This window comes from Leguminivora glycinivorella, chromosome 14 (genome assembly GCF_023078275.1).
Source record: "Leguminivora glycinivorella isolate SPB_JAAS2020 chromosome 14, LegGlyc_1.1, whole genome shotgun sequence".
NCBI classification, from domain to species: Eukaryota; Metazoa; Arthropoda; class Insecta; order Lepidoptera; family Tortricidae; genus Leguminivora; species Leguminivora glycinivorella.
This window is the reverse complement of record NC_062984.1, coordinates 8,409,065-8,422,458: the sequence shown is the minus strand read 5'-3', so window position 1 is coordinate 8,422,458 and position 13,394 is coordinate 8,409,065. Positions and strand designations below refer to the sequence as shown.

The 13,394-nt window shown below is 40.4% G+C and overlaps 1 protein-coding gene across 1 annotated transcript in view; it reads right to left on the bottom strand.

The window, feature by feature from the left end:
- Nucleotides 1–259: 259 nt before the first annotated feature.
- LOC125233210 (protein CLEC16A homolog) overlaps nucleotides 260–13,394 on the bottom strand; it is a 34,446-nt gene continuing 21,311 nt past the window's right edge. The window contains 8 exon segments of the mRNA XM_048139120.1: nucleotides 260–905; nucleotides 1,673–1,805; nucleotides 3,382–3,484; nucleotides 6,261–6,405; nucleotides 7,692–7,850; nucleotides 11,725–11,885; nucleotides 12,885–12,992; nucleotides 12,995–13,022. Of these exon segments, the coding sequence (XP_047995077.1) occupies nucleotides 795–905; nucleotides 1,673–1,805; nucleotides 3,382–3,484; nucleotides 6,261–6,405; nucleotides 7,692–7,850; nucleotides 11,725–11,885; nucleotides 12,885–12,992; nucleotides 12,995–13,022 (948 nt within the window). The 3' untranslated portion in view covers nucleotides 260–794.

Here is a 13,394-nt window from a genome sequence, read left to right as displayed (position 1 = left end):
GAAATAATACGCGGTATGTTTCAGTTTTTTCACTCAGTGACACCGTGAAATGTCTAATTAATCCATACTAATATTATAAATGGAAAATAGTGTGTGTCTGTTTGTTTGTCCGTCCTTCACGGCAAAACGGAGCGACGAATTGTCGTGATTTTTTAAGTGGAAATAGTTGAGGAGATGGAAAGTGACATAGGCTACTTTTTGTCTCTTTCTAACGCGAGCGAAGCTGCGGGCAAAAGCTAGTATAACATAACAGAAATTTTCCATGAATATTAATTGAATTTTCTATGAAGATGAAATTGTTATAATATGAGTGCTTATACGTTTAATTTAAGATGAAAATTCACTTTCCACGACAGTAACGTATGAAACGCCAAGTTGGATATTATTTAAGGAAACGATCGAATGCACATAACTCTATCAATATGTGGTCTTTCTGTCAAAATGAAAAGTCATTTGCATGGCAAACTTTGAAGCATTGATCGTTTTCATTTAATTATGATATATGCATATTTGTCTTAGGCCTACTTGCACCAACCACTTAACTCAGGGTTAGTGAGCTGTCATCTGTCGAATTCCATATAAAATGGTGGGTTAACCCTCGGGTTAAGCCTCCATTTTCATTGATGCAAGTGGCCCTTAGAATATCAAAAGTGTAATGATGGACGACTTTGAGAGTGAAATTCAAAAACAACCAAACAACCAAATGCTGCTGGGTCTATGGATATTAGGAAAACCACAAATAATTTGACCCCTAGCTCCTCTCAGTTGTAACCGTACCTCAATTTAGGTTAATATCAAATGGTTTCGACGATCCCCTTGCGTTTGGGTCGCGGCTCGCCCGATATAAAGGATGTCTCTTCGGAGGAAACCTGCGGCTTCTGGACTTGAGACGTGGTTGGTTGAGTCTGTGAAGGAAAGCAGATGATTATCAATCTGTGGGAAATAGAAACTGGCGAAGTGGAGTAGGTAAATTGACATTGTAAATCCATACTAATATAAATGGGAAAGTATGTGTGTCTGTTTGTTTGTCCGTCTTTCACAGCAAAACGAAGCGACGAATTGACGTGATTTTTTAAGTGGAGATAGTTGAAGGGATGGAGGGTGTCATAGGTCGCTTTGTGTTATTTTTTTAAATATTTCCCTCTTTAGTTTCTTAGTTATATTTCTGCCTGAGATACAGGATCTCCCTAGCTCAGGCACGGACATGTTGAAGCCTATTTTGTGTTAAAATAGTTTATGGCCTGTTTATAACTGCTATTTTTGGTAGATGAATAAATGATTTTTATTTTTTAAACCCAGACAACCCCCGCCCAGAACACAAGCCTCAATGGGACTCAGTCAATCTGTATAAGAATGTCCTATAATATTTATTTATTCATATTATGAGGGTATAAGGTATATTGTCTGACTACTGGTCTGGCTCAGTCGGTTCGGTAGTGACCCTGCCTGCTAAGCCGCGGTCCTGGGTTCGAATCCCGGTAAGGGCATTTATTTGTGTGATGAGCACAGATATTTGTTCCAGAGTCATGGATGTTTTCTATGTATATAAGTATGTATTTATCTATTTAAGTATGTATATCGTCGCTTAGCACCCATAGTACAAGCTTTGCTTAGTTTGGGGCTAAGTTGATCTGTGTAAGGTGTCCCCAATATTTATTTATTTTTATTGTACCTGCATAGAGACGGTAGCGGGGGCGGTGGTGACTACCGCGTTCCTCCTGATGTCCTCAAGAGGTATCTCTTCGGATCGGGAGCGCGGCGAACCGTCGCGGGACGCGTGGCCGCTGCTGCCACGCGATATACTACTGTATAAGGAAGTTTAATGTTAGTACGGCCGACAACATGACGTCCTTTTTTTCACGTTGAAGAAAAAGGGGGGCATACAGACCTATGATCAAAGATATATGACACAGAACTTTATTTATATAGAAGAAACAAGTTCATCTATTTGTATAGGGGCCGAGCGTGTCAAATTTTGTACTGAAGTTGTTTCTTGCCTGTAATTTTAAATATGTCTCACGCTCTTGATTGTTCATAATTTTTGTGTTGTTGCAATTGAATATCACGTAACGAGGCATTTTTTATGTTTTGATTGACTTCAACTTACAAAAATTGACGCCCGAAAGCTGCAAGCTGCGATTAAAGACGGACAACTCAGTGGATTTCACCGAGTTCATTTGACACGCTAAGTAGATACGTTTGCTTGATCTATGGTATATATGACATCTGTGATATATGATAAGGTAATATGGGCCTAAGGCACTGGTCCCACCGCGAGCTACTAAAATAGCTCACCGTTGGGCGAGTAGCCATAAACATCGCCTGTCTCTTGTATTTACACGGGAATGATTATCTTTTGTTCGTTTTTATAGCCGATAGCTCATAGCTTACTAGCTCGCGGTGGGACCAGTGCCTAAGTGAAGAAGAAAAGAGTTAATTTTAGATCGCTTTTGAGAATGATGTAATTTTTTAACCATGTAAATTAATAATAAACATTACTTCTGTCGTGACAAAATACAAAAAATGCAGTTTGTTTTGTATATCTTGGATTCTGGATTGCTAAATGAACAAGGGTCGTAAACGTTGAGTAAGTGTTGCATCTTATGCCGCTTTACGCGACAATCTTACAAGCTATAGAAAAACTCTAGGCTATTCTCCTTATACTGATCAACATTTGTTCGGCGACTTTTAAAAATAACTTATATTTTGATTTTTATCACCCTTGAAAGTTTTTTCTAAGAGGTAATGTATTGCGAATTCTGTTAAGTCTAAAGTGTGACAGACAACGTCAATGACATCAATAATGGCGTTTGAAGCTAATATTTATTTATGTTAAAAAGTTATGCGAACAAAGCCGCGGTCCCGGGTTCGAATCCCGGTAAGGGCATTTGTGTGATGAGCACAGATATTTGTTCCTGAGTCATGAGTGTTTTTTATGTATATAAGTGTTAGTATATTATATATATCGTTGTCTGAGTACCTGCAACACAAGCCTTCTTGAGCTTACGGTGGGACTCAGTCAATCTGTGTAAGAATGTCCTACAATATTTTTTATTTTATTTTAAAGCCGATTGAGAAAACCGCGTGTGATTTGGTCAGGCATAGGGTAGTAGTTGTCGCTGGCCGTGAAGGTACCAGGGTGGCTGCCTGTGGTTGGTCATGCATAGTCATGGGGTTGATTTTGTTGTTGGTCGTGGAGATAGCTTAGAGTGCTGGACTGGAATATCCAAAGGCCGTGAGTTCAGTCCCACCTAAGGCAGCACTTTTCAACAAGCGAACATTAAAAGCAGTGCTTCTAACAATGATGGATAAGACACGCGTTTTTCAAAACTGTTGACTAACACACAGCTTATTTATGATATTTATCTATATCAAACAAACCTTTCTCGACTGGTGGTTCTTTCGCGGTAAACGACAATGCCGTCTTTCAACATATGCCCACTGGGTCTGCGAAGTCGACGCTCTATATCGTCCCCGTCTGCACCTGTAATAATGAGAATGTTTATTGAAATCAATAATTCCTGCTTTTACATACTTTTCACCAACGACACCAGAGCCAAACCAAGATTATTGCGGCCCCGCCTGTATACGTGCGTTTTCACATTATCCGATCCGATATCGGATGTCGGACCGATATCCCATACATTGAAGCCACCATCTTTGATTTTTGCCTTTGAAATCCTTCCGACTTCCGATATCGGATCGGATAATGTGAAAACGCACTAAGGGTTATGTAAAAGCAAAGAGGATCAAGTATTATGGAGAGTTACTGTCAAAGAAAAGAGGATCGAGTATTATAGAGAGTTACTGTCAAAGCAAAGAGGATTGAGTATTATAGAGAGTTACTGTCAAAGCAAAGAGGATCGAGTATTATAGAGTTACTGTCAAAGCAAAGAGGATCGAGTATTATAGAGAGTTACTGTCAAAGCAAAGAGGATCGAGTATTATAGAGAGTTACTGTCAAAGCAAAGAGGATTGAGTATTATAGAGCGTTACTGTCAAAGTAAAATGTGTAATCACAGTGCATAGACTGCCATCTCTCGACACAAGCTTAACACTTTTAAACCTCAATTTTGCCAAACTGGCCCATATTCTTAGCTTGATATGTGTTAAAATGTCGAATATTAATATTAGCGCCATCTAGCCGAGCGTACCCCAAAAGTGTAATGCCATCTAGGCCACCGTACCTTTTTCTGTATGGTACTGAGGTACGTTTTTTTCTTAGACTATCTGTCTATACGGAGTTATATATGTCTTTGGTCAAAGTAAAATGTGTAATCACAGTGCATAGACTGCCATATTTCGACACAAGCTTAACACTTTTAAACATCAATTTTGACAATTTGGACCATATTCTTAGCTTGATATGTGTTAAAATGTCAAACATTAATATTAGCGCCATCTAGCCGAGCATCCCCCAAAGGTGTAACGCCATCTCGGCCACCGTACCTTTTTTCTTTATGGTTCTGAGGTACGTTTTTTTCTTACACTGTAGCTGTCTATACGGAGTTACGTATGTCTTTGGTAAAAGTCATCACATTTTATTTATTTTGACGGTTAAAATAACATTGTCATCAGCGGGGCTGTCAAAATCGCTGCCAAATTAGCTTGGAATGAGTCTAAAAGTCAACTAAGAAGTCGATACATAATTGACCTCATTATGATACCAACCGGTTTGCATCTAAAGGTAATATGAATCCATCTGACCGCATCACATTTAGTAAAGAAAGGCAGACCGTGTGTCCACCGATACGAACCTAGCGTACTCACGTATTTATCCGTATAAGTATGAGTGGTCGCGATGCGATGTGTCCGATGGTGTGCGGACGATAAGAAACCCCATAATAATAATAATAAAATACTTTATTGCACACTACAGAAGAAAAGAAACATAATTCAGAACAGATACAACGTGGTAGGTAACAACAGGCGGTCTTATCGCTAAAACAGCGGTCTCTTACAGACAACCTTCAGATAGTCGAGTGGCGATCGGAATAAAATTTACGGGTGGTGCAAAAAAGAATAACAGAAGGCTAGTACCTAAATGTACAATATAATAAAATACATATACTACAAATATAAAAACTATGATAGACTACATATACTAATAAATACAACAATATATGAGATATAACTATGGAGACCATTTTAACGACATGAAATTTCTTGGAAAACAGAAAGTTTATGAAGTAGACAAATAATGATCCTTCAACATTTTTTTAAAAATGTTGAAGATGCCCATACTACTTTCTATCTAATGCACTTACTGCCGTGTCGACGAACAGTGGTGACTCCACGGCGAGCGAATAGCGGGCGGTGACGTGGAGCTAGTTTTGGCGCGCCAGCCATACCGGCCACTTCTAGCAGTCGACCTATCTGTTGCATTTTCTACTAGTCTGTACGGGAAGAGTCAGCATACTATCTAATGCACTTACTGCCGTGTCGACGCACGGTGGTGACGCCGGGGCGTGCGAACAACGGGCGGTGACGTGGAGCGAGGGTTGGCGCGCCAGCCATCCCGGCCACTTCTAGCAGAGGACCGATTTACTGTATCTTCTATTAGTCTTTACGGGAAGAGTCAGCATACTATCTAATGCACTTACTGCCGTGACGACGCACGGTGGTGACGCCGGGGCGTGCGAACAGCGGGCGGTGACGTGGAACTAATGTGGGTGTTCCCGCCATACCGGCCACTTCTAGCAGTCGACCATTTTACTGCATCTTCTACTAGTCTGTACGGCAAGAGCCCGCATACTATCTAATGCACTTACTGCCGTGACGACGCACGGTGGTAAAGCCGGGGCGTGCAAACAACGGGCGGTAACGTGGAGCCATCCCGGCCACTTCTAACAGTCGACCGATTTACTACATCTTCTACTAGTCTGTACGAGAAGAGCCCGCATACTATCTACTGCACTTACTGCCGTGTCGGCGCACGGTGGTAACGCCGGGGCGTGCGAACAACGGGCGGTGACGCGGCGCGAGGGTTGGCGCGCCAGCCATCCCGGCCACTTCTAACAGTCGACCGATTTGCTGCATCTTCTACTAGTCTGTACGGGAAGAGTCCGCATACTACTATCTACTGCACTTACTGCCGTGTCGACGCACAGTGGTGACGCCAGGGCGAGCGAATAGCGGGCGGTGACGCGGCGCGAGGGTTGGCGCGCCAGCCATACCGGCTACTTCTAGCAGTCGACCGATCTGCTGCATCTTCTACTAGTCTGTACGGGAAGAGTCAGCATACTATCTAATGCACTTACTGCCGTGTCGACGCACAGTGGTGACTCCGGGGCGAGCGAACAGCGGGCGGTGACGGGGCGCGAGGGTTGGCGCGCCAGCCATCCCGGCCACTTCTAACAGTCGACCGATTTGCTGCATCTTCTTTTGACGGGATTTGGTGCGGCCCTGTAATATATTCATTATTCAATATTTGAACGTAAGAATTTATATGTTGGCCATAATTTAAACCACTAGGGGCCCATTTCTCGAAGCTACAATTTGCAATTGTGTTGTTTAACTTCAAACCTGGGTAATTCCGTTCTGCTTTAAGGTTGAATATATGAAAAATATAATATGATCTGAAAGATAATTAACCATATAGCAGAATGGATTTACCCAGTTTTGAAGTTAAGCGACACAATTTACAAGTGGTTGTCAATGTCTAATATGACAAGCCGAAAGAGACTTCCGCATGTAACTTGTAACTTTCAGTTTTGTTAAATGGGCCCCTGCACTGTATACAGGATGTATGGGCTGCTAGTGCTCCGTACACCAATTGTATTCTGTTGGTTGCTTGATGTAATGATAACACTCACTATTGCCGAAACACTTTATTGTCACTAAAATACCTTAAGTATAAAAGCGCGAAATAATGAATGAAAATGCTAATGAGAACACGCGTGATGGGCGGTAATTATGCACGTGAACTGACTCGTATTCTAATGCTTTACGCAATTGTAAGTAATTTCGCTGAGATGGCAATGTGCGGTATGTGGACCGTACACAGGACAAACAAGCAGATTAGGTGAATTCGTCGCTAGAGGCGCTAGAAGGTAATCTCTAAATGTCATCGCTGATTTATACTCGCTTGCGAGTTGTGAGACGAATCGCAAGCCGAACCATGAGGTGCGAGTGTATATCAGCCGTCTGATTTTTTCACCCATATGAACAATGATAGTCAGCTGTTGTTTGAACTTACATCTACAGTGGCGACTTTAGGAGGGCCTCTCTGATTAACTTACCTTGGCGAGTCTCTGTTTAGCCGCCATACTTCGTATATGGTCGTTGAACTTGAACTTGGCCCGTAGTAACACAGTTCGGGGCAGCGCACCGCTGGCCCCTACTCGTGACTTGTGCAAGTGAGATGCAAGTATCACTCCTCTCTGTCTTACCTTGATGAGTCTCTGTTTAGCCGCCATACTTTGTATATGGTCGTCGAACTTGAACTTGGCCCGTAGTAACACGGTTCGGGGCAGCGCACCGCTGGCCCCTACTCGTGGCTTGTGCAAGTGAAATGCAAGTATCACTCCTCTCTGTCTTACCTTGTTGAGTCTCTGTTTAGCCACCATACTTCGTATATGGTCGTCGAACTTGAATTTAGCCCGTAGTAACACTGTTCGGGGCAGAGCGCCGCTGGCCCCTACTCGTGGCTTGTGCAAGTGAGATGCAAATATCACTCCTCTCTGTCTTACCTTGGTGAGCCTCTGTTTAGCGGCCATACTTCGTATATGGTCGTCGAACTTGAACTTGGCTCGTAGTAACACGGTTCGGGGCAGAGCTCCGCTGGCCCCTACACGTGGTTTGTGGATGGTGAGGTGTAGACAACGAGGGTCTTCTTTATCGCCTTGTATCTGAAATATGGCAAAGGTTAACATGTCACAGAATATAAATACATGAAATCACATCTGTATTCCCAAAAAGGGTAGGCAGAGCACGTGAAGCTCAAGTTCAATGGAGCATTTCAATTTCTAGCCCATCGCCCAAACCATAATTGAACCCATATCTCATAGTCGACTTTTACGACACCCTCGGAAGGAGAGGGGGTTGTGAACTTCTTAACACTTTCGCTACCAAGAACCCGACTGTCGGGTACACCGCTCGTAGAAGCGTAGCCGATTACATGGGTTTCCCCGTATGTAGCGAAAATGTCGTAGCGCCGCGTAGAGCCCGGTTTCGAAAGTGTTAAAATCTCACGACATAGGGCTAGTCACAATTTAATTTGCACATTTTTAACAAACCACAGATGCATTTCATGGGTCATATCAAAAACAATATCAGCGATAAACTTCAAATAAATGTCATGTTAGTTAAAAAAAAAAGTGACCAAGGCTGGCTTGATCCAGCTTGGGACACTTGGAGGCCTTGGTCGCTTTTTCTTTGTATGACATTTATTTCAAGTTTATAGTATAACTAGCTTTTGCCCGAGGCTTCGCTCGCGTTAGAAAGAGACAAAAAGTAGCATATGTCACTCTCCATCCCTTCAACTACGTAGTGAGGTCCAAAAGTTTCCGGCACAGAACTAAATCAAGATAGAAGGAAAAAGTGTATCTACTTCGCGTGCCGAAAAGTTAAATAGCGAGCAACATTGTTCGCCGCGCAAGTCAGTCTGCTCCCGACCGCTGCCCGCGAGTGACATACAGTGAAAAATACAAAATGGGTCGGTATTCGATAATTAACTGTTCAAACACCACCAATAAAAGCAAGAGTGTTAAACAAAGTGTTTCCTATCATCGGTAAGTACCATTTGTCCTAAAATATTTTTTATTAAATAAAAAACACGATTTTCCTATTTTTATCATCAAAACATTAGCTGACGTACGGCCGTCAAACTAGTTTTCCATTGCGGCTTTAATTTGACGAGTCCGACTTGGCGTGCGTTTAAAACAAGCGATATAAAAATAGGCTATTCAAACTGTCGAGACAAAGTGAAGGTAGATTTGTTATTTTGTCCGTCGAACTCACGTCGAACTTAAGAATAGTGGTGCACCACGGAACTATATCGTCATGTATGCTGCGATTTCCTTATTCGATTTAAATCGATTTTGCGAAGCAGTGGAAATTATAATTATGTTTTTATATTGTTATGAAACTATACATATAAAGTACGAGTGAAAAGTAAATTTAACTTTAAAATAGGTTACAGTTACGGTATTAACGTTGAATTTGTGGTCGGCAGAAAAACAAATACAAACATAATACGCTCTATATTTATTATGAATAAAAATAACTCTAAAAATGTGTTAATGGTTAATTATATTTATATACATATTACTAAAAGTTGTAACAACTAACATGAGGATAATGAAGTGAGTACATGGTCGATTTTCTTAAAAATATTACGAAATATTAACTAGTATTAATATCTACCTACTAAAATCTTTGTTCCTGGCCTTAGGCAAATTCTATACCTACTAGTGAATTGTTTGTCATCACACGAATACAGGTATATACTTACTTCATTTCACAATGAAGATGAACATCCGATATTTTTAACTTCGGCGGGCATCCCGCAAGCAACCTCCACAATCGATCGAATAGGTTACGCGGCGACAACGTTCCCATCACTAAAGTACACTCGTGACGTCATAGGCTCGACACAAAACGTTACACGCTCGGTTTCGCTGTTAATCGCCGAGCATTTTCCTTCTATCTTGATTTAGTTCTGTGGTTTCCGGCCTAACAAAGAAAAGGCTTACATATCTTTACAATTTTATTTTTATGTCACTAAGTTACATCTAAATTGTATGTTATTAGATCACAATAACAGAGAGAAAATATTATCCCATTCAGGGCCAGCAACTCAGCTTATGAGTCATGGTGAAACAGTTCCGCAGGGCCGATGGCGATGACTCGCATGTGAGTCCTGAATAAATTCTGATTTAAACATAAACAAAACGTAATATAACGTAATAATGTAAGTATAGTTTGAGCTAACAACCATTTTCATAAGGTATAATAAAAAAAAATTGTAAACATGTTTTTTTTAGTGAAATGGGGTCGAGAATATTCAAGTTTGGTTTACTATAAGTGTAATATAGTAAATATTCTGAAATTCGAGATACATACGTGTTCCAAGCAAATGGATGAATCCACATTTCAAAAATATAAATAATATATATATATGCCTGAAGTTATAGACACGACTCAAGGTATGGGTCACCGTGGCCTGGCGCTACTTGTAAAAACTACACATATTTTCATAGCACGCAAAAATAAACTTTATTGCATTGTTTTAAAGCTTATTTCATGACGAAATTCGTTGCAAATTGTACCATTTTACAACGGATTACTGTTTGGATGGCAGCAAGCAACATTTCTAAGAACCAAACTTATTACCATGCTATATTTTTTTGTTACATAACAAAAACAGGGCGGCTTAAACAGTCACAAACTAAATAGTAATTATATTGTATTATCATAAAAGTGTGTGACAAATATTTACAAGACAAGTTTTTTTCTAAACATTTGCGTGGTGTTTATAACAGTTTTTAAGTGCTCTATTGTTTCTATTATAATGACGTTTACCAAAACAAAGATCATGACAGGCCACATGTAAGATTATCGGTGACACTTGGCCAATAAACAATGAATGCACCTGAGCGGCGGCGGATTAAGCAGTCGTCTCATCTTTCATGTGGTATTTTTGACAAAAACTCAAGAAATTATTTTTCCCATCCCCTCTATTAGGATGTATTTTAGAGTAATATGGGAAATTCTATTTAGTCACGATTTATTCGTTGGCGACTTTATACTCCTCCCAGTGCTCTTCAGTGATTTCGTATTTTGTGATTTTTGTGACCTTGGCTATGGATGACTAGAAATATACATAATCACGCGTTAAGTTGCGGAATTTCATTATAAATATTTTTTAAATACTTTTCTGAATCGTATAATTAATTAATTATATGAGAATAACAGCATCCTCTTGTCAATCATATATTTCTGGTCTGACTATAAAATGTTCATTCTTACAAATAGCAACAAATTAGTAAATACATTTATTTTGAATATGAACAGAAAGCAGTTGGTTAGTAAAAATGTTGCATAAGATTGTTTAACTGGCCGGATTCATAAGCGGCAATTTATTTTGCGTTCGCGCCAGGCCAGAGACCCATGAGCTGAGTCACGTGTTTTAGCTAAAAACGGTTTGTATGGTGGCCCGGCGTGATGTGTACGCTCGACAGTCCTTGGCCATGAATGGGTTATGATGTACGTTACACCATACTGAAAATTTAGGATATTTTAGAGAATAAGGCCTAACGGCCTGAGTATAACGGCGTACGAGGAGTTGTGTAGACATAGACATATTTACTTCTAAGTCCTGCAAGCTGCCGACCAGCTGTTCTAGATTTTAGAGTTATTTCAGCCAGTTTTCTGTAAGATGGGTAAAAGTTCTGTTGAGCTCTGGCAACCTTACTCACTGGCAGAAATACAATAATAAATAATCTAGAATATTTTGCTACAGTTTTCTATTGTAGATCAAAATCATCATCAACTAGAAACGCCCACGTTGAGCTCTGACAACCATACTTACCGGTAGAAACACAGCCTTATGAGTAAGGGTCTAGTATTATTAAACTAGTTTTTGTAAATTAGATTCTACTTACTTCTAAGTCCTGTAAGCTGTACAAAATTGAGCTCTGGCAGCCTTAGTCACCGGTAGAAACACAGCACTATAAGTAGAGTCTAGTGTTATGACTAGTTGTCTATAAGTACTAAGCTTACTTCTAAGTCCTGCAAGCTGCCGACCAGCTTGGCCACGCCCCAGCCAAGCCGCTGCTTGTCGGGCTCCACTAGTATAATCTGTATGTTGTCCACGGCCAGGAACCTGTGGTGCCACGTGCCGTCCTTCTGGATTATATCGCACGATATTAGGTCGGAGTCATCTGCAAAAACAACAAGAGTTAGTAAGGAAATCAAAAGGTACCAGTTCATCGGTACGTGCATTTCGAAAATCATCTTCAGTTTACTCACACTCATACTCACACTCATTATTCATAATATTCTTAAAATATTATAAGATACATAATGTATAAAGAAAAGATAATTTATTTTTCATGTAGGCATATTACAATGCCTTTATGATCGATAAATAGGTAGCTATTGGTGTAGACCAGGTGCCGTAGCCGAATGGCATTTCTGTGACGCGAAACGAAAACGAAACGCCACGAAAGGTAGTCTGGCTCTGTCGCGCCAATAAGCACGAGCGATAGAGATAGATATCTACGAGCGTTTCGTTTCGTGAGCGTTTCTGCCACTCAGCTACGTACCCAGCTAAAAGACTGAATTTACCAGTTTACCGGTGTGATTTACCGGTAAAACCTGGGTAAAAGCCTTATGAGTTTTTGTTTAGATTCAGGACGTCTCCAAGTTACTCAGTAATGAAGTTAACTGATCTAAAATAACGAATGACAAAACTACTTTATGATCTGCATAGGTCTAAGACGTTTATGACTTGCACGAATGTCGCGGGGTTGGCCAGACTGGCTTGCTAGTCAGCTTCAAATAAAAATCTCGTATGTGGATATGTCTGTGAATAGCGACCTTAAGGTATGCGTACTCTCATAGACACCTCCTTATTTGTACATATATATAACTAGCCCGACTTCAGACAGTTTCGCCACTGTAAAAGCACACCTCGGACACTAGCGATCAAATATATGAAAGAGGCGCGTTCCTAGCACTCTTAAGCTCGTGTAGGTGAACGCGTATTATGCTTGTATAAGTGAAATATGACAGGCCGACTGTTCGCGTTTTCGACAAGTGGTAACTGTGACGTAACCGAGAGGGGTGGGTGGCACTTTCAGCGGGGAGCGGGAGTGGCCATACTGTACGATAATACTCTTTATTATACTGTGGTATAGGCGACCAAATAGTATACTTACTAAGATCTAAGACGTCACCGACTTGAACGAAAGGCGCGGGGTTGGCCAGTGGCAGTTGCGTCTCTGGTTTGCCAGTCAACTTCAAATACAGGTCCCGTATGAGGAAAAGGTTCGAATGGCGCGTCTTGCTCGTTCCATCTGTTGAAAATAAAACTTGTTACAGTCGATTTCATAAATATATGAGCAAATCCAAGGCTTCAAAATAAATGAGCATATAGAAAGGTACATTTTTATCTGAACAGATTAATCATTCAAACATATGTGCACAAATTATCTGTCAAATAAACTGAGCAACTCTCACAAATATAATTATGTAAGCATCTAAAAACTCATAAATATATGTAATAATATTTTTCCAAATTATATAAGTCACTGAAAATACACAAATAACTATACACCACTTTTTTCATATAATTATAAGCATATAAAAATATCTGTAAAATTGCCGTCAATAGAAATTGTCAACAATGTAAACAAACCTCAATATTCTAGCACAATTTTATTATTTTA